This window comes from Lampetra planeri, chromosome 47 (assembly GCF_965212315.1).
Source record: "Lampetra planeri chromosome 47, kcLamPlan1.2.h2, whole genome shotgun sequence".
Classification (NCBI taxonomy): Eukaryota; Metazoa; Chordata; class Hyperoartia; order Petromyzontiformes; family Petromyzontidae; genus Lampetra; species Lampetra planeri.
Window position 1 is genome coordinate 401,545 of NC_136153.1, and position 18,045 is coordinate 419,589.

Here is an 18,045-nt window from a genome sequence, read left to right on the forward strand (position 1 = left end):
ATCGCTTGAAGTCAAGCCGCAAGCCCTTATGGACCCATGCACTTCAACTTCAACAATGCGAGTTCAACTCCAATGAAGCTTGGAGAGCTGAATGGAGTTCAAAATAACTCACAAACACCTCGTGAAAGACCCAACGCAGAAGATCCCTGGGTTTTATATTCCACAAAGATCACGGTCTACCCTAAACTGCATATGCACAAACCATGGCAGATGCGGATACCTGATACACAAATGGAAATTAAAACTCTCCAGACTGTGGTCATCCAGAACAGATTTTACAACATAACGACGAAATGTCCAATCCACAAATACATCACAGCGACAATACACTCCGCTGCTCCTGACGTAGTTATCTGGTTTGACCACCTGAATGTCAAATTGTAGTTATTGCTCTGCGTTGACATCAGCCATACAAAAAACGATGGCTGCTGTGTGGTCGAGCCTCTGGCACCCGCAGTGGCAGCTGTCCACGTGTATTAGTCTGCCAAAAACGACCTGGGGAGCCTCAGGTGATGTTCTGAGAACTGCCACCCTCTCACTGATCTACTCAGTGGCAGAGTAACTGTGCCTCAGCCTGGTCCAGGAGCTCGCACACAAAACTCCTAGATGCACAGTTGAATAACGCGATGCGCACCATAACTCTCAACCAGGCACCAATCACTACCCTGGGCACCCTGTTCTGGCAAACATCCTGCCATTACATATCGGAAGACTTGCAAACTGTAGAGTTTACACACTTTTTTGCAATAACCTACTCATCAAACAAGACCTCAGTCATGTACCCCGCCGTCAACTCAAGCCCAGATCCCCGTTCTGGGATCATGCTGCTGTCACCATCCGAGGATCTCACTCAGATCCAGAAGAATGGTTGCAAACAGTGGAACACGGACATGCAGTATAAACACCTCCTCATTCGAGACAAGCATCACAGCTCCTGGTTTTGACATTCCTCCTCAGACACTGGAGTAATCAGAACATTAAGAGGCTGATGTGCACATCTCCATCATGAATGGCAATCGAAGACAAACCACAGTGAAGTCGAGTGTGGATCTACACACCGAACGTGGAGTGGCACTGGAACACCAAAAAACCTCAAACACTCAATCCAATAGCAATCCAGAGAGACGGCTTCTATATGCAGGTCAAAGTAGTTTGTTTATTCTTTTTAAAACGACAATGTTCGTCATTGTCCATATTTAGTAATAAAATATAGTACGTTGCGTCAATATACGAGTGCTAATATTCCACCCGAATGTACCGCATCCCACACCGATACTCAGACTCGCACACTCACGCAACGCTCGCACATCTAATAAGCTCGCACTCACAAAAGTAACGTCGCACACACCCGGACTCTCACACACCCAGTTACTCTCACTGCCCTTTTCCCATCTGCACGAACATCAAAGCACAGAAATAGGAATAGTGCCAGTGCACGTCTTTGGTGTTGTAAGAAGTGCCGGCGTGGTGTGCTGGCATTCCCACAATTGATATACAGCCTCAACAATTTATATTTATTGCAGACTGTTAGAAATCATCATTGATTTTTGGATTAGGCCATGCAGTGAAACCATTCACCACCCGACACAGCCAAACAAATTCATTTCACAGCATGCAAGCGTTTAACGACGCACCTTTTGTTTCAGCTCACTTACCGGTGAGTTAGAAAACTATTCTCACAGCCAGATTTAACAGCGATTAGATAAGAAATTACGTTTCACTTGAAACTGCATCAAGTATTCAGGACAAGTGCCAGGAATTCAGAATAAAGATCCAGGAAGTGAATCTGACTGATTTTTTGGATCTCTTCGTAAAGATGCTTGGTTGAGAGAATTGTTTATCGGCTTACCGGCGAGTTGAGCCAAAACAATAACTGGCACGTCGTTAAATGCTCGTGCACCACATGACAATTACCGATTTCTTAATGACACACAAATGTGGCCAGATCATTACATGGCCTCAAGTAAAAAAATCAGGTACGAGTGGCAGATATAAAATGGTCAATGTCTGCCTCCTTCTGAGGAGTGCCGTTCGTACTGCGCGACAAAGACGGCAGGCGCTCCCCTCTGGAGACCGGCGTGGCACCGCTACGAGTTGTGAGGCTGCAGGGGGAAGAGCTGCCGAGCCGGGATGCGTGATGACAGTGCCGCCTGCGCGGTGGCGCCGAGCGGAGTCTCGTTCTCAGCCGGGAGCTCTGACAGGAGCGCCTCCTGCTCCGAGTGGAAGTAGCAGAGTCTGCACAGGGACATGTACTTGTCCGCTCCTCCTATCACCTCCACCTGCGCAAAAAGAGTCCACCGGTGTTGTTAGTTATCACCTATTAAGGTCGGCGCAGCACAGAAGGTGGCGTGGCCGTAACCACGCCCAGCCAGCTTTGCCTCCCCACTGCTGATGTTGTACACACTGCACCAGGTACTCATATGAGGCCGAGTCGACCTAGGGGAGGTCCAGGACTGGTTCAGATATAGTAAAACCTTGGATTGCGAGTAACTTGGTCTGCGAGTGTTTTGCAAGACGAGCAAATTTTTAAAATAAATATGAATTTGATAAACGAGCGAGGTCTTGCAATACGAGTAGTATGTATACGCTTTGTCTGCTGAGTGTCACGTGATCACAACTGATATACGAGTGCTTTGGATAAAAAACACGTTTCCAGAACAAATTATGCTCGCAATCCAAGGTTTACTGTATATGTTACCGACGTTGGCTGTGAGCAGAAATCGAACTCGGGTCACCGGTTTACATAGCACCGTGTGCTAATCACTACGCTCACGCACACTCTCTCTCAATCACACCTCACACAAAGATCCCCCATGCAGCCTTTTTAACCGACTGCTCAGAAAAGTGCTCTTCGTGAGCACCTATGAAAGCTGGCACGGCACATGAAGGGGGTGGATGGCCAACACCACGACCGGCCGCCTTTATCTCCCTATTGGCAATATTTACCCATCACACCAGGTACTCATCTTGATGTTGAGTCAACCTCAGGGATGCTCAGAACCAGTACAGATAATTGCCAATGGTGTTTGCTTGCCGGGTTCGTAGTGCAGTGCATGAACCATTACACTACTGCTCCCCACACTCACACACTCCCTCTCAACGCACATGCACACAGGATACCCAATCACAAGCACATCCGTTGCACGGTAAAGGGGAGTGAAGGAAGAGCACAGTGAAGGATCTGAGAGCGTTGCCTGTGTCTCGGAGCCCAGGCGCTTGGTGTAGGCCGCCTCCTTGTAGCAGCGCATGCAAACAGCGCTGAGCTTCACCACACTCTCTGCAAGTGGTACCAGCGCCAGAACGTCTCCAAACGCCTGCCTCACACAGACACAAAGACAAAAAAAGTTCCCCCGTATAGCCTTTAAGAAACTATTGGGGCAAGTGCTGTTAGCGACCACCTATGAAGGCCAGCAAGGCACCGCGCACACACACGCACACCGCCCCGTGGAGCCTACACAGGCCGAATTGATCGCGGTGTTTGCTGCTTGGTGTTTGCTAATCAGTAAAAACTTAAAAGTGGAATTTTGGATGTTTGATAATTTTTCAAACCGGGGAGCGGGGGCACAAACCTTGCGCTGAAATGTTCCATCGAGGGCCGCAACGATGACAGTCTTTCCCAAGTTCGCCATCTCCTCGCAGAACTGCACGCAGTCTGGGAACTGTGGAATGGCACGCCACGTGTCAGAACTCTCTCTCGCTTGTGAGGCGTACAAACCAGGGCTCGCCAATCGATCAGGGCAGCAAAGTCGACTCCCATGCTGGGAGATCGAACACGGCGACCTCTAGATCGCAGTGCACTACTTACCATCACGGCATGGCAGTAGCATGTGCTGCGTGTTAACTGTGTCGGCCTGTGTCTTGTTACCGTGCTGCCCCGTTACCATAATGTCCATAGTGTGGCAGACTCATGGAGCCTTGTGTGTACCGTATTTTCCCGCATACGCATATACCCCACAAAAATAGTTTTTGTGTAAAACAAATTTCCGATAGCCCGCACCTCCATATACCCCGCATGCATTCATATCTTTAACGTTTTTACCGCAGCTTAATTCCATCATATTAATACAAAGTTTACATTTGTAATAGATGCCACTATAAATTGTTAACATTAAAATCATAACGTGCACAAAGAAAACAAACTAACCGTAAACGAGTGAACTTAAAACAGTAAATAAGTAAAAAAAGTAAATATCCAATAAATAAGTAACACATAACTGGTAGATAAGTACCGTAAGTAAGCGTACTGTTAGGCTTACCAGCATTCGACCTCATCATATTACAGCTACTGGACCGGTAAATACCCCTGTAGTTTTAGCACTGGTAGATTGCGCACTGCGCAGACAATAGCGGCACTACGGTAACGCCATTGTCTCCTGGCAACAAAGCTATTGGAAGTTTGAAACAAAGCTCATGGTCGCGACTGTATAGTGCTCAGCCAATAGCAGCGGCCTAAGGGACTCAGCAATTATGATTCCGTGTCTGGTAGACGCTTGTTAAGGCCCTTCCCATTGTGCAATTAATAGCCTATCCATAGCCTCAGCTGAAACTTTTGCACCCCCCTACAGCCACTGAAAGTATTATGGTAAACAAAGTGCGCCCACTTCATACATTGTCGTTTTATTGTACAAACAATTCGAATAATTTAAACCGTGATAACATGTGCAATTTTAGTGTGAATGGTTTATTCAGCAGTGCTTTAGTGTTGCATAGTAGATAGTCCTACCATGAAAACGTTTAACGAGTTATGACATGTCACACATGTAAAATATGTTTGGGATAGCCCGCACCTCCATATACCCCGCAAGGTTTGTTTTGTTTGTAAAAAGTGGTATACCCCGTGGGTTATATGCGGGAAAATACAGTAATTGTGTGTGTGCACGTGTGTATATGTGGGGAGCAGTAGTGTAGGGTTAGCACGCTGCGCTATGAAGCCGGCAACCCAAATTCGATTCCTGCTCATTGCCAAAACCAGTGACGATATTATCTGAACTGGTCATGGGCCTCCCCAAGGTCGAATCAGCCTCAAATGAGTACCTTGTGTGGTGTGTAAACATCACCACTGGAAAATTAAAGGGCATGGTGTTGGCCACCCACCCCCTCGCGTGCCGTGCCGGCCTTCATAGGTGCGCCGCAACGGCACTTGCCCCAACAGTCTGTTCAGGCTATATGGTGGTTCTTTGTCTTTTATATGTGTATATGTATGTGTATACCACACGGAGTGGGGAGCAATGCAGCAGTGGTTAGCACGTTGTGCTGCGAACACGGTGACCTGAATTCGATTCCCACTCGCAGCCAACATCGGGGACGAATATCTGAATCGGTCCTGGGCATCCCCTAGGTCGACTCAGCCCCAAATGAGTACTTGGTGCGGTGTGGAAAAACATCGCCACTGGGGAGACAAAGGCGGCCGGACGTGGTGCTGGCCACCGACCTCCCCATGTACCGTGCCGTCCTTCATAGGTGCTCACTAACAGCACTTGCCCCAACACCTGTGAAGGCTATGAGGCATCTTTGTCTTTTGTACCACACAGGCCCACGGGAGTGAAGGGGTGGCGCATGGGACAGCGCATTGTGCAATTAACCCAGCAACCCGAGTTCAATTCCTGCTCACGGCAAACATCAGCAGCAAATATTTGAAATGGTACTGGGCCTCCCCTAGGCAGATTGAGCCTTATAAGAGAACCTGGTGCGGTGTGTAGACAGCGTCACCAGGGAGATAAAGGCGGTCAGGTGTAGTGCTAGCCACTCTCCCCCTTTTATGCCATGCCAGCCTTAATAGGTTCCCACTAACAGAACTTGTCCCAAAAGCCAGCGTAGACTACACGGGGGATCTTTGTCTCTGTGTCGCAGTGTGTGTTACTCACGAACTGGCCCTCATCAATGCCAATGACGGAGCAGGGTAGTGCGAGGGAATGAATGTCGTACAGACATGACGCCGGGACAGCTGCCATCTCATATCTACACAAACACAGAATAAGACAGACAAATACACAGAATCAGACACAAAGACACACATAGACACACAGAGAACGTCAGATACAGAAACACAGAGAGAGACAAACACACACACAGACAAATAAAGAAAGATATACAGAGGCAGACACACAGAGTGAGAGACAAAGAACATACACAAAGACACAGGGCACAGACTAGAGCAGTGAGTTCTTGGCTCTACAAACCACTTATAAGTAGCATGTGTGGTTTGGTGTGTGTGTAGCGAGTGTGTAGAGTGTATATAATGTGTGTGTACGTATTGGTCGTGCGTGGCGAGCCTGCTGTTATAGCGTGTGTGGTGCGTGTGTATGTACGTACTGGTCGTGTGTGGCAAGCCCACTCTCCGAGTAGCGCGTGTCACGTGCGTATTTGATCAGGAGGCACTCGTGCCGTGTGACACGGAAACGGCGCACACGTCTCAACAACTCCGTGCTGCGGGAAATCATCACAGCAGCAGCACCACAGTAGCAACATTAGCAGCAACATCAAAGCAGTATAGCAGCATTACAGCATCACAGACCACGGCAACATCAATGTTCAATTGAGCATGAAATCACTCTGACTTTGAATGCATTTCTGACACTAATACATGATATTCATACACATTCGTACTAAATTGTACCGGGTCTTCTCAGCCAGTTATGCCCTTCCTTCTGTATACAGTACTTGCAAAATGTGTGCCACTTTGAAGGAACATCTTCGCCAGTTTGAAATATGTAGGCTGGCCTGCCTGCAAGTCATCCTGGGTTTATAACCAGACTGGATTGTGTGAGATCCTTGAAAGATATGGATAGAGCTCCATCCATCAGTGAGCTTCTGCAGCAGGCAAGGATGCGTTGGCTGGGTCATGTAACACGCATGCCCAGCCACCACATGCTAAAGCAGCTTCTATTTGGCTGGCTAGAGGGCGCTATAAACGGGCATGGGACAGGCTGGAGGAGAGGTGGGTTTAATGCGGTAAAAGGATGTGGAGTTCAGCAGAATCGCATAACACCTAGGTCTGTCCCGTGACCTCCTGCAGGCAGCGAGCCTTCCACATTTGACATGATACCACAACGTGCACTTAGCCTGGCACTAGTTCCATGGCCACCACGTAGTGGTGAATGGCGGCTGTGGCTGTTGGTGTGGTGGTTGTTGCCCATGAGGGTTGTGTCCCCATGTGTAGATTAATAAAAGACAAATCCAGTCCAGTTACAAAAGCAAACAGTATTTAGTTGAACACATAAAAACATCTTCAATTCGAGTGTTTGTTTTACTGTTGGAACGTTATAATATATAAAATTCATCGATTAACAGTATTACAGTGCATAAACAATGAAAGTTTATTTCCCAGGAAGCCACACTCAGCCTGAAGAAATTTTTTTCAGGAGCCAATATCAATGACATTCTGTGTGTGTTTAGCTACATGAGAAACTAGAGAAAAGCCAGAGGAAACCCATGCATAACAGGGGGAGAACGTACAAACTCCACACAGAAGGCACCTTACCTTCTGTGTGGAGTTTGTATGAGTCAGCTTTTTGCTGAGGCGCGAATATATATCAACCACTCCGTCACCACCCGGCCACCCAATGTGATTAAAACGTAATCCACTTAAATACAAAAGTACGAAATAAAATCCAATATGGGCGCTAAAGTTTCAGAGTCAAAAGCCACCAGATGAAATATCTATAGCTAGCCTGCATTCCTAATGCCATGTGAAAGAGATCATCCTAACAGCACCGAGGCCAGGGCCGTGTTGATGAGTATTGGCCTTACTGGGTTTAAGATCTGCTAGCGCAGTTTGTGTCGAGAATGTGCTGGGGTTACCTTTTGCCAGAGAACATGGGCCCGAAGATGACCTGCAGGGCACAGCACGCTGCGTGTTAGCACACTGATGCAGTCCCGTTCATCGGCCAGCATAATACACAATGGGTTACCAGTAACGTGAGTCTCGGTGTTACTGATCAGGGTTCTAACTTCCTAAACCGGTGGCTTTTGCAGCCGAAGACAGCGTCATGCAGGATGATTCAGTCGCGTTGTGGGCCAAATCGCATCGCCGAATCGTCAAGACTCACCTGATGATGAATGCTATGACTGATGATGGATTGTGGCTGATGATGGTGAACTACATGAGACTATGACTGATACTCTTTGTTTTTTTCGGTAAAGTCACGTAGGTAAAAAATAAAATTAAAACAAATAATTCTAGATTTGAAGCTTTCGTGACTGCAAGGATTCATATTCTTAGGTTTTTTCCGGTAAAGTCACGTAGGTAAAACATCAAAATTAATAAAAAAATAACTTTACCGAAAAAACTTAAGAATATGAAAACAAATAAATTAATTCACGACGTTTCGGAAGCAACACAAGCAACCATCATCAGGTGTGACTGTTCCAGCAAAATTACTGAAGCGTAGTCACACCTGATCATGGTTGCTTGTGTTGTTTCCGAAACGTCGTGATTTAATTTATTTGTTTTAATTTATTTTATTTTTTACCTACGTGACTTTACCGAAAAAACCAAAGAGTATGAATCCTTGCAGTCACGAAAACTTCAAATCTAGAACTATGACTGATGATGGATTGTGGCTGGTGGTAAACTATATGAGACTATGACTGATGAGAATAGGTTTTCCCCTTTTATCTGGCAACAAAACAGGTGTTAAATTGTTAAAACACCAAACTGAAACATTTTACAAGAAATCATGTCTGCATTAACCACAATACTTGTGGTCAAAATGCAAACAAAAAACATACTCTGATAATATATGCATTGATGATGGATTGTGGCCGATGATTAACTTTATGAGATTGACGGATGGATTCTGGCTGATGATGAACTATATGAGACTATGACTAATGATGGATTTTGGTTGATGATGATGGCAAACTACTGTTACTATTATGTATGATCGAGTGACGATGCGTTTTTTTTTACTTTCTGACCGACACTACTGGACATCTGTGAAAAAAGTATAATAGCTCATTGGATTATTCCAGTCTAATTAAAGATTATCATTCTCTTCATGAAGTCCTAGGCTAGGTGGATAGATTGCCTGTGGTTAAGTTCACTCATAACCAGGGAGACAAAGGTGTTCTGGATTTGAAGTGGTGCGATGCGGGACACGAGGTGGACAGATCTCCACTTCTCTCGTTGCAAAGTCAATAAGAATGTCTTGGGTCCTGTTAATCCACTGCTGGATGAAGGCCTCCCCAGACCTACATGGGTCACGGGAGGTCTTTGACCATACTTCACGCTGGTCAGTCCAGGTTGGATGGAGGGATGGGGCGGTGATAGATGGGTTCAGATGTCACTCGCCACTGATGTTAGCCGTGTTGACTGTGAGAGTGAATATATGAGTGTCTGTCAATTACGGGTTTGGGCTTGAGACAACTCCACTCGCGGTGCTCACACAGCCTCACGGGGAGAGTCAGAGCGTGAGAGTGTGAGAGTTAAGAGCGTGAGATTGAGAATCAGTGTGAGATTTATAGAGTCACAGTGAGAGTGTGAGCATCAGTGAGAGTGTGAGAATCACTCGTGATAATCAATAACAGCGTGAGAGTCAGAGTGAGAGAATCACGAGAGTCAGTGACTGCGTGAGAGTCAGCGTGAGAGTGTCAGTGAGTGAGAGGTGTGGATGTGTATGTCACCTGGATCTGCCCCTTCACTTTGAATGGAGACGCGGCGTGGATGGGAGTCGTGGCCATGGCTTCTGAACAACAACAACTTCACCCACAATCTCTCCTCTCCCGGCCTTTCTCTCAACAGGAGCCTATGGCGCGCTGCGTTGCCCCTCGCAGTTTTCGCGCCAAATGCCGCTTCGCGTTTCGCGCCCCCCCCCCTCGTCACGTGCCCACGCGGAGACCGGCGGAGACCCCGCCCACGCCGAGACCCCGCCCACGCCGAGACCCCGCCCACGCCGAGACCCCGCCCACGCCGAGACCCCCCCTCGTCACGTGCCCACGCGGAGACCCCGCCCACGCGGAGACCCCGCCCACGCGGAGACTGCGCCCACGCTGAGACCCCGCCCACGCGGAGACCCCGCCCACGCGGAGACCCCGCCACACGGAGACCACGCCCCCTTACTGGGGGCCATTCACATTCCTGTCAACCCCTTATCAGTGTCCGACCTTATCACGGATCAATTCAGACCTCATTGGTCACCCCGTGGCCTTTAGTCCATGGGCCCAGACCAAAACATCACTTATTGGTACCACCTGAGGTGTCAAAGACGAGTCATGATTTTTGTAATCCTCCATGTGTGTGGGACATATTCTAATATGATATCCTTTGGGGCCGTCCATAAATGACGTCACGCACCTAGGGGGGGAGGGGGGTCAGACATTTGTGACGATATGTGACGAGGGGGGGGAGGTTTGAGAAATGTGACGTCACATGAAAATGCGCAACTTTAAATAAATATAAACAACACGTTCTATACTCTTTGGTTCTTTCGGTAAAGTCACGTAGGTAGAAATAAAATAAAACAAATCACGACATTTCGATCGCAACACAAGCAATTTTCATCAGGTGGAACAACCACAGCAAGAAAAATGCTGAAGGAGGCGAGAGAGCTGCCGTGGCAAGAGGTTATATAGGTAAGAAAGGGGGGAGGCAAAGGGGGAGAGAGGGGGTGGGGGTGTGGCAGGGGAAGGGGGGGGCGTGAACGCTAATTAAGTAGAATTGTTATAACAACACTAATTTTGATTAATATTCATTATAATTTTTTATTATTATTTCAATATATTAAGGTCACCTTTTATTTTTAGTATAGATTATATTATGTTAAACTTAAGAACCGGAAGTCAAACTACGTCACACCTTTATAGAGAAAAATACTTCGTCAGGAAGAGGAAGTGCAAATAAAATGTGAATGCAGTCGTTATATTAAAACGCTTGATAAGTACTATTATTCCTGTCATAACAATCGACAGAATTTTAAAGCACGCAATTGTTTATTAAATAATATTTTAAATATCAGAATTTAATTTCTATACTATTATTATGTTACTATAACATTTATGATAATATAGAGAGATAAGTTTTTAGGTACAATGATATCAGTCATTTTTGAGCATGGAGGGATAATGAATCATGGAGTACCTACTAAATATACGTCATTCAGCAAGTGTACAATAGCCAACGCGTCCTCCATGATTAATTATTCCTCCATGAAATTTTAGTTCTTTGTACCCAGAAAATGACGTCATGCTTCTTTTCGCCATTGTCCGACTATGAACCATGAGTGACTGAATTTTACAGTTTAGGATCTTTAATTTAACTACGGAGTTCCCTTATAGAAATGCATTTTTACAGGTAGGAACAACAGTCCCACACTGCCCACCAGGGATTCGTTGTCTGTCTGTTGTGCATAGCCACGCCCTCGATTTGTATTTCATAGAGCGCTTCGGGCGGGCTCAGCACCACGTGATGCGCCGCCCCACGCAGCTTTTGCCGCGTGACACGGATCGCACGAATGCGCTGTCTAACCAAGTTCTGACCTGCCCACTCCGAAGGAATGTGTTCAAGGGAGACCCGGCCAGCAGACAAATCAAAGTACTGTATTCCACAATTGAACAAATGAGTAAAAACAAAATATCCAGAGGCACGTTCAGTTCAATCGATAAGGCACTTATACTGGTAGGAACGAAGTGGACCAGCCTACAATAGATATTATCGTCCGTCCGTCCGTCCATGTAGCAACATCGCCCCCTACTGCAAACACTTGGCATGACCCTACAAAAACCTTTAGACTCAGTGACGCTTTCCTGGCTAAACAAGTGTAACATTCCCTTATAATTCCCTCAGATAACTTTTAATTAAAACATTTAAATTAATGAGGCTTTCCTGGCTAAACAAGTGTAACATTCCCTTATAATTCCCTGATATAGCTTTTAATTAAAACTTTTAAATTAAAATTTAACTCACAGCGCCCTAAAGCCTACAGCTAGGCCTAAAGCCTCGAACTACGCCTCAAACTCTCCCTTCGTATCGTACCCCCGCGTGTGTGCAAGGGAGTTAATGTTTAACAATGTTACATTCCCTGATGCTTTTAAATAGAAACATTTAAATTTAAAGCTTTTACATAAATAATAAAAACATTTACATTTAAAATTAACTCACGGTGGCCTAAAGCCTACAGCTAGGCCTCAAGCCTAGAACTAGGCCTCAAACTCTCCCTTCGTATCGTACCCCCGCGTGTGTGAAAGGGAGTTAATGTTTAACAATGTTACATTCCCTGATGTTTTTTAATAGAAACATTTACATTTAAAGCTTTTACATAAATAATTAAAACATTTAAATTAAAAATTAACTCACAGCGGCCTAACGCCTACAGCTAGGCCTAAAGCCTAGAACTAGGCCTCACACTCTCCCTTCGTATCGTCCGATTCGGTGTAGCAACATCGCCCCCTACTGCAAACACTTGGCAGGACCCTACAAAAACCTTTAGACTCAGTGGGGCTTTCCTGGCTAAACAAGTGGAATAATACATTATGTTTATATTCTTTGGTTATTCGTTCCTACCAGCCCACCCCGCAGGGTCCTGTTTAACAACATGATTTACAGATGGTGATGGCAGCGAGGCTAATTTGAACGTTTTCGTGTGGACCATGTTAAAGAGAAAAAAAACCGTTTAAATCACTTGAGTACACAACTCAATCAACTCACGGCCTGGTATCGGGACCGTGATTGCATTAACGAGGCGCGTGCCAGTAGCTTGGCTCATGAACGGCGCCTCCCACAATGGACGCGCGTGCAATGAGCGAATCTTCGCTGTGATTGGCTCCCGATGATTGGCCTGGAGGGGAAGATGGTCGGAGGCACGCGCGCGTAATTCTGTCACGTGATGTGAGCTCCCTCAATGGACTCTCAACATACTCATTTGGGGGTCGTGATTGCGTCTATGAAGCCCTAGCGCGCGTGGCTGGGCTCGTTAACGGAGTCTCACGCAAAATAGGAACGAGTTCAGGAAGCGCCACCCATCCAATTAGTGAATCATCATACTGATTGACTCGCGGTGATTGCCTTCTCCCTCCGACCCCCATGATTGGCCAGGGATGGGAAGGCAAACCCGCGTGATTGTTCTACGTGACGTGCGCTCCCTCGATATAAAGTAGGGAGCAGACGGCACACCGCATCTGCTCTTCACGGGGCTGACTGCTTTTGTAAGTGGTGAGTGGGGCGGGCTACATTGCTGGATTTGCTGTTGTGCCCCTTTCCAGACCATGTTGGGTGCATGTTGGTTGTCTTTTTTCCATACTTGTATTTAACTTTGTGCGTGGTCGGTTTTCTTTTTTAACTTTGAGGATTAATGTCTTCGGAGGTACTAAGCCGAACGAGCTGACGCTTTCAACACGCACTCACTGCGCATGACCATTCAATATTTCCTTAAGAAAGCCTGTCCAGGTCTCGTACATTTTGCTCCTTATTGCGTTTTAACAATCCACGTAACCTTCCATTTCGACATTTTTATGCAAGCCAACCACTCATTAAAGACACCAAATTTTGAATAATTTTGGGGTCAAGAGGTTTTATACTGCAAATAAAAGCATGCATTAGCTTGTTTACCTAAAATTTCCCTTAACGTCAACAATGGGCTTGCTGTTTGAATAATATATTTTCCAGTATTAGCCGGGTTGATCTCCCCGTAATTTTTTTAAACCATGTCTGTTCTGTACCTTTTTCAAAGTCTCACCTGCCAAAATTCTGGCTGAATCTGTTGTAAAAATGGATTTGTAGCATAGGGCTGCACTACTTCCGTTTTATTGACCTGAAATCTGAGGGTTGTATGGCAGAAGCTGAAAACCCTTTTAAGTTTGAAACCCAGTTAATGGGAATTCTCAAATTAATTTTATTTGTCTGCCACCTATTTGTTTTAATCTAAAGAAGGGTCTAATTTGACCCCTTTTCAAACAGTGCTGTCATAAATGTCTCTACCTTGATATGATGCAACGCCTAATGACCACTGCATTATGCCTGCGTGCTAAAAAACCTCTGCTGTTTCTTTTTCGGCCAAGATTGTTCTTGCCTGGGCGATCTGCATATACAAACATGGTTGCCTTTTTGATTATAGGTTTAATCTGGTTTCTCCACACTACCTTAACCCAACTGCTTCTGTTCATATGACCCGTTTAGGTCGCCTTCAGCCAAGTCCCTGGATCGTCAATCCGAACTTTTCATTGTTAGTGGAAAGAAAAGGTATTTGTGCTACTGCAACTTGACACGTGCATCCCTCTTGCATTGCCCCACTGCATGATGGTCTACTGTGGCTGAGTGGATTGAGGGTTGTGGAATGGGCCATACTCTATCTTTGCTGTTTGATGTTGGGAGAAAAATGTATGGGAATTTAGTTTTTATACTCTGCCACCAACAATGCCCGCAATTCCATGAGCACGCACGCTTGTGCTTGAAGGACTAATTGTTAATTTTATCAGCAGAGTTCATTGTTGTACACTTTTTGCTTTAATATTGATTCCACAAATTTTAATCTAGAAACGGTAGTAATTTTGACTCTGATTATGTTTATGTTGGATACTTGCCAAAGATTTAAAACCTGATTTGGCAGCATGTAAAATGGCTATTGTGCACTATTTGGTGCCCACTATTTTTCAGTCCTTAGTATTTTAATGTCCAAATTTTAAGACACGAATGGTACACTGAACTACAGTTGCTAGTGAACTGTAGTCCTGATTCTGTTTTTTGTAAATGATAGTTAGGCAGGAATACTTGGCTTGAAACATGCTTTCCCTTCCATCTCCATCTAGGTTGACATAATGTCGTACCCACTTACGCTGCACATCATTGGAGGGCAAGGTGGAAATGCGTTCTCGTTTGATGGGAGGAGCAATGCGGCCACGCTGCAGAAACTCTCCGTGAGCGTTGGAGGCTGGCAAGTGAGGGGTGTGGAGGTGTGGCTGACTGACGGGCGAAGGCAGAAATTCGGCACCGTGGACTCCTCTGCTCAGCAGTTTGAATTCCAGTCGGGCGAGTTCATGTCGCAGCTCTCCCTGTGGGGCAATGGGGCCGGCACGCGTCTGGGTGCTATCAAGTTCAGAACGAGCCGCAACCGCGAGTTCTTTGCCAAGATGACGGACTGGGGGCTCAAGACCGAGTACAAGATCGACGTGGGCTCCGGCATCTGCTTGGGCGTTCAGGGCCGAGCGGGGGCTGACATCGACTCCATGGGCTTCCTTTTCATCAATGCTGTAAAGTCGTCGGTGATCCAGAACATGAAGTACCCAACTATGCACCAGGTTCTGCCTAACGTGCAGATGGAGGAGATTAAAGAAATGGAGTACATAAACGACACCAGCGTCATGCAGTCTCACACCTTCGAGAGCTCCAAGACGATAACCAAAAAGTCGTCGTGGTCTACGACCAACAAGATCGAGTTCACCTTCAGCCTGACCGTCTCGGCAGGCATACCTGAGGTCGTGGAGGGGGAGGCCGGGTTCAGCTTCACCTTGAGCTCTGAGACCACGCACGCATTGGAGAACTCTGAGGAGCGGACGGAAACTCTCACGTTCCCCGTCTCCGTTCCTCCGCACAAGACTGTCACCGTTGTCGCCAAAATCGGGCGTGCCAACATCGACCTCCTGTACACGGCCCTGCTGCGCATCACCTGCATGAATGGCGCTCTCTTTGACGTTCCCCTGAGTGGCGTCTACAAGGGGCTCACTTACACCAAAATGACCGCCCGTGCTACTGAGAAATAAGCAGCATTTTTCTACCGTTTTTTTTGATCAAATGTTCTGAAAGAATAATTGTGGCTGACTACGAATAAAAGCCTTCTGCATTGCACTTCAATTTTCTCTTTGCATGTTTGTGGTTGCATGTGTAGTACCGTTGAGAACGCGTGCACACCGGAGTAGAGGCACACGTATTTATTTCACAGTCACTGGGGACATACAGTACTGGAGGGGGTATCGGCCCCCTCACCCGGATAGCTGGGAACACACGGCTAGCTACCCCTAGCCTGCCTCCTAATCCTCCAATTACTGGGCTAGGGGAGGCTGTCTGGCCCGACACTAGTCAGTCGGGCTACGGTACCCCGCGTCCCAGAGTCCTGGCTCTGGTTCACGGGACCACGCCGCTGGCTCGGTACTGCGCGGCCCTGACAAGGGCGGCGTCCCAGGGGGAGTCCAGGGCTCTAGCTAGGCAGTCTTTGGTCTTCAAGAGTTTACTTAAACATTCTGCCCCGAGCCCTCTGACACATCCCCCTTTATACTCCACCCCCGCTGAGGGGTGGGGCCCCGGGCTGCCTGGTGCGGACGTCGTTGAGAGCACCCCCCCCCCCCCCCCGTGCACACACGTAGCCCCGCCCACTGTTTGTTTCCCATAAGCTGCCATGCATAACGGCTCTCTCTAACACCCCTACACATGTAAGGAATTTACATTTTTACGAGGTTCTAATGTTTATAGACATGGATATTTCACCCTTTGCTGTTGGCAGGGATCATTTTGTAGTTACATTGAGCTTCATATTCTAAATTTGTTTTCGTGACTGCAAGGATCCACTCTTTGGTTCTTTTCACCGTGACTTTACCGAAAGAACTAAAGAGTATCGAGCCTCTTATCCTCTATTCTGCATTGCATGGCCATTATTGAAACAGTGGGTTAGTGGCATGGTATGTTTTACAGCTAGAAACAATAGGTTCCACACTTCCCACAAGGGATTGTCTGTCGTGCACGAATGCGCTATCCAACCAAGTTCCTACCTGCCCACTCCGAAGGAACGTGTTTTTTAACCGCTCACGATTCAGTATATCGTGTGCATGATTTAGCATTTTACGCGCAAATAAATACATTTTTTTTTATTCCATGAAGGAGTTTTGCTTCTCCATGGGAGAATGGAGAAGCATACATTGAGTAATTTTTTTGAATGATTGTTATTAAACATTTTTATTCTAAAAAATTCTACTAGGACTTTTAATTCTGGCATGAATATGTGATTGTTATAATTTGACTATTTTCCTTCGTTTTAGTTAGACGATGAATAAGTCAAGTGAAGTTTATGCTAAATTTCAGCTTTCCAATGCCTCCTTTTTAATACGTGTTTTCTCCATCGGAGTGCCGCGCCACATTTAATACGCACTACAATGACAATAGTTTCAAGTTATTTGAAGCAATATGGTTCTAGGGGGGTGCGGGTGGCAGAGCTTTGAAACGTCATATTTGAGGGGGGTCTGACTTTTTGTGACGAGGGGGGGAGGTCAAAATCGTGAGGTTATTTATGGACGGCCCCTTTGCGGAGTGGCAGCTTCGTTGTAGTTACAATGCTTGTTATACCCATACCCTATGACAGGCGTCCGGAACGATTAAATGGGCATTATTACTGAAAAACTACCTATATCAAAGCCAGTTCGGTCACAAACTGGTCTTTATTGGTTTAAATACACAATGAAAACACAGGATAACAAGGAAATACCACAGTGAGGTAAGGAACTACTTGAATATTATAAACCTTGACATTCGCATATACTTCGTCGATACATGTTATCCCATATATATCGTTAGTGATGGAAATATGTGTAGTGGTGTTTATTCACGCGGACTTCTTTTTCTCTCACTTTATTCGAAGCATCCCACACGGATGCTCACGTTCCACACCACGTACTCCTCTCGCGAACTCTCCCTCTTGCTCCGCTAGCCTGTTACTCCACATTCTGCTAGCCTGCCACGGATGCTCCCTCTCTCTCTCTCTCTGGATCCGCTAGCCTGTTCTCCACTAGCCTCTTACTGTATACTCCGCTAGCTTCTCACCCCGCTAACCTCTCACTGAATCTCCTGCTAGCCTATTCTCCGCTAGCCTATCACACTTTAAGGATTTTGCTAGCCTCTCCTCCGCTAGCTTATTACTACACCCACACTTCCAACCTCACCCGTGCCCCCAGCGGGGGCTCAGCCAACACCGCTGAGGAGGACGAGGTGTGGAGGGTGAGGTCCCGGACTTCTCTTGTATTGACTTCTTCATCTCCAACCAACCCAACCCGTTGCTTCACACATTCCCCTTATATCCTCCTCCTCATTAAGTGTCCTAAGGTGGCCCTCGTTAAGCCGGCATCCTTCCG

The 18,045-nt window shown here is 46.5% G+C and overlaps 2 protein-coding genes across 3 annotated transcripts; one reads left to right on the plus strand and one right to left on the minus strand.

The window, feature by feature from the left end:
* Positions 1–1,136: 1,136 nt before the first annotated feature.
* On the minus strand, positions 1,137–9,810 carry TK1 (thymidine kinase 1). The gene is made up of 7 exons (XM_078615372.1): positions 9,625–9,810; positions 7,801–7,832; positions 6,313–6,426; positions 5,865–5,958; positions 3,570–3,659; positions 3,195–3,314; positions 1,137–2,279 (listed from the first exon to the last, which is right to left on the minus strand). The coding sequence occupies exons 1-7, from the start codon at positions 9,679–9,681 to the stop codon at positions 2,088–2,090; spliced, it is 699 nt and encodes a 232-aa protein (XP_078471498.1). The 5' UTR covers positions 9,682–9,810; the 3' UTR covers positions 1,137–2,087.
* Positions 9,811–13,059: 3,249 nt separating this feature from the next.
* On the plus strand, positions 13,060–15,775 carry LOC144733468 (aerolysin-like protein). 2 transcript variants are annotated; one of them, XM_078615382.1, is made up of 3 exons: positions 13,060–13,147; positions 14,111–14,173; positions 14,740–15,775. In XM_078615382.1, exon 3 carries the CDS (start codon positions 14,749–14,751, stop codon positions 15,688–15,690), a length of 942 nt encoding a protein of 313 aa, XP_078471508.1. In that variant the 5' UTR covers positions 13,060–13,147; positions 14,111–14,173; positions 14,740–14,748; the 3' UTR covers positions 15,691–15,775. The 2 variants fall into 2 exon arrangements, with proteins under 2 accessions (XP_078471508.1, XP_078471509.1); XM_078615383.1 differs by having other exon boundaries at positions 13,063–13,140.
* The last annotated feature ends 2,270 nt before the right edge of the window (positions 15,776–18,045 follow it).

Bases quoted from the DNA above. Each gene is read 5' to 3' on its own strand.
- LOC144733468 (XM_078615382.1), top strand. From the start codon at position 14,749: ATGTCGTACCCACTTACGCTGCACATCATTGGAGGGCAAGGTGGAAAT.
- TK1 (XM_078615372.1), bottom strand. From the start codon at position 9,681: ATGGCCACGACTCCCATCCACGCCGCGTCTCCATTCAAAGTGAAGGGG. The intron at 7,833-9,624 runs GTGACATACACA...TGTGCCCTGCAG, and splicing joins AAGTGAAGGGGCAGATCCAG to GTCATCTTCGGGCCCATGTT. The intron at 2,280-3,194 runs GCAACGCTCTCA...CTTTTTGCGCAG, and splicing joins GCCTGGGCTCCGAGACACAG to GTGGAGGTGATAGGAGGAGC.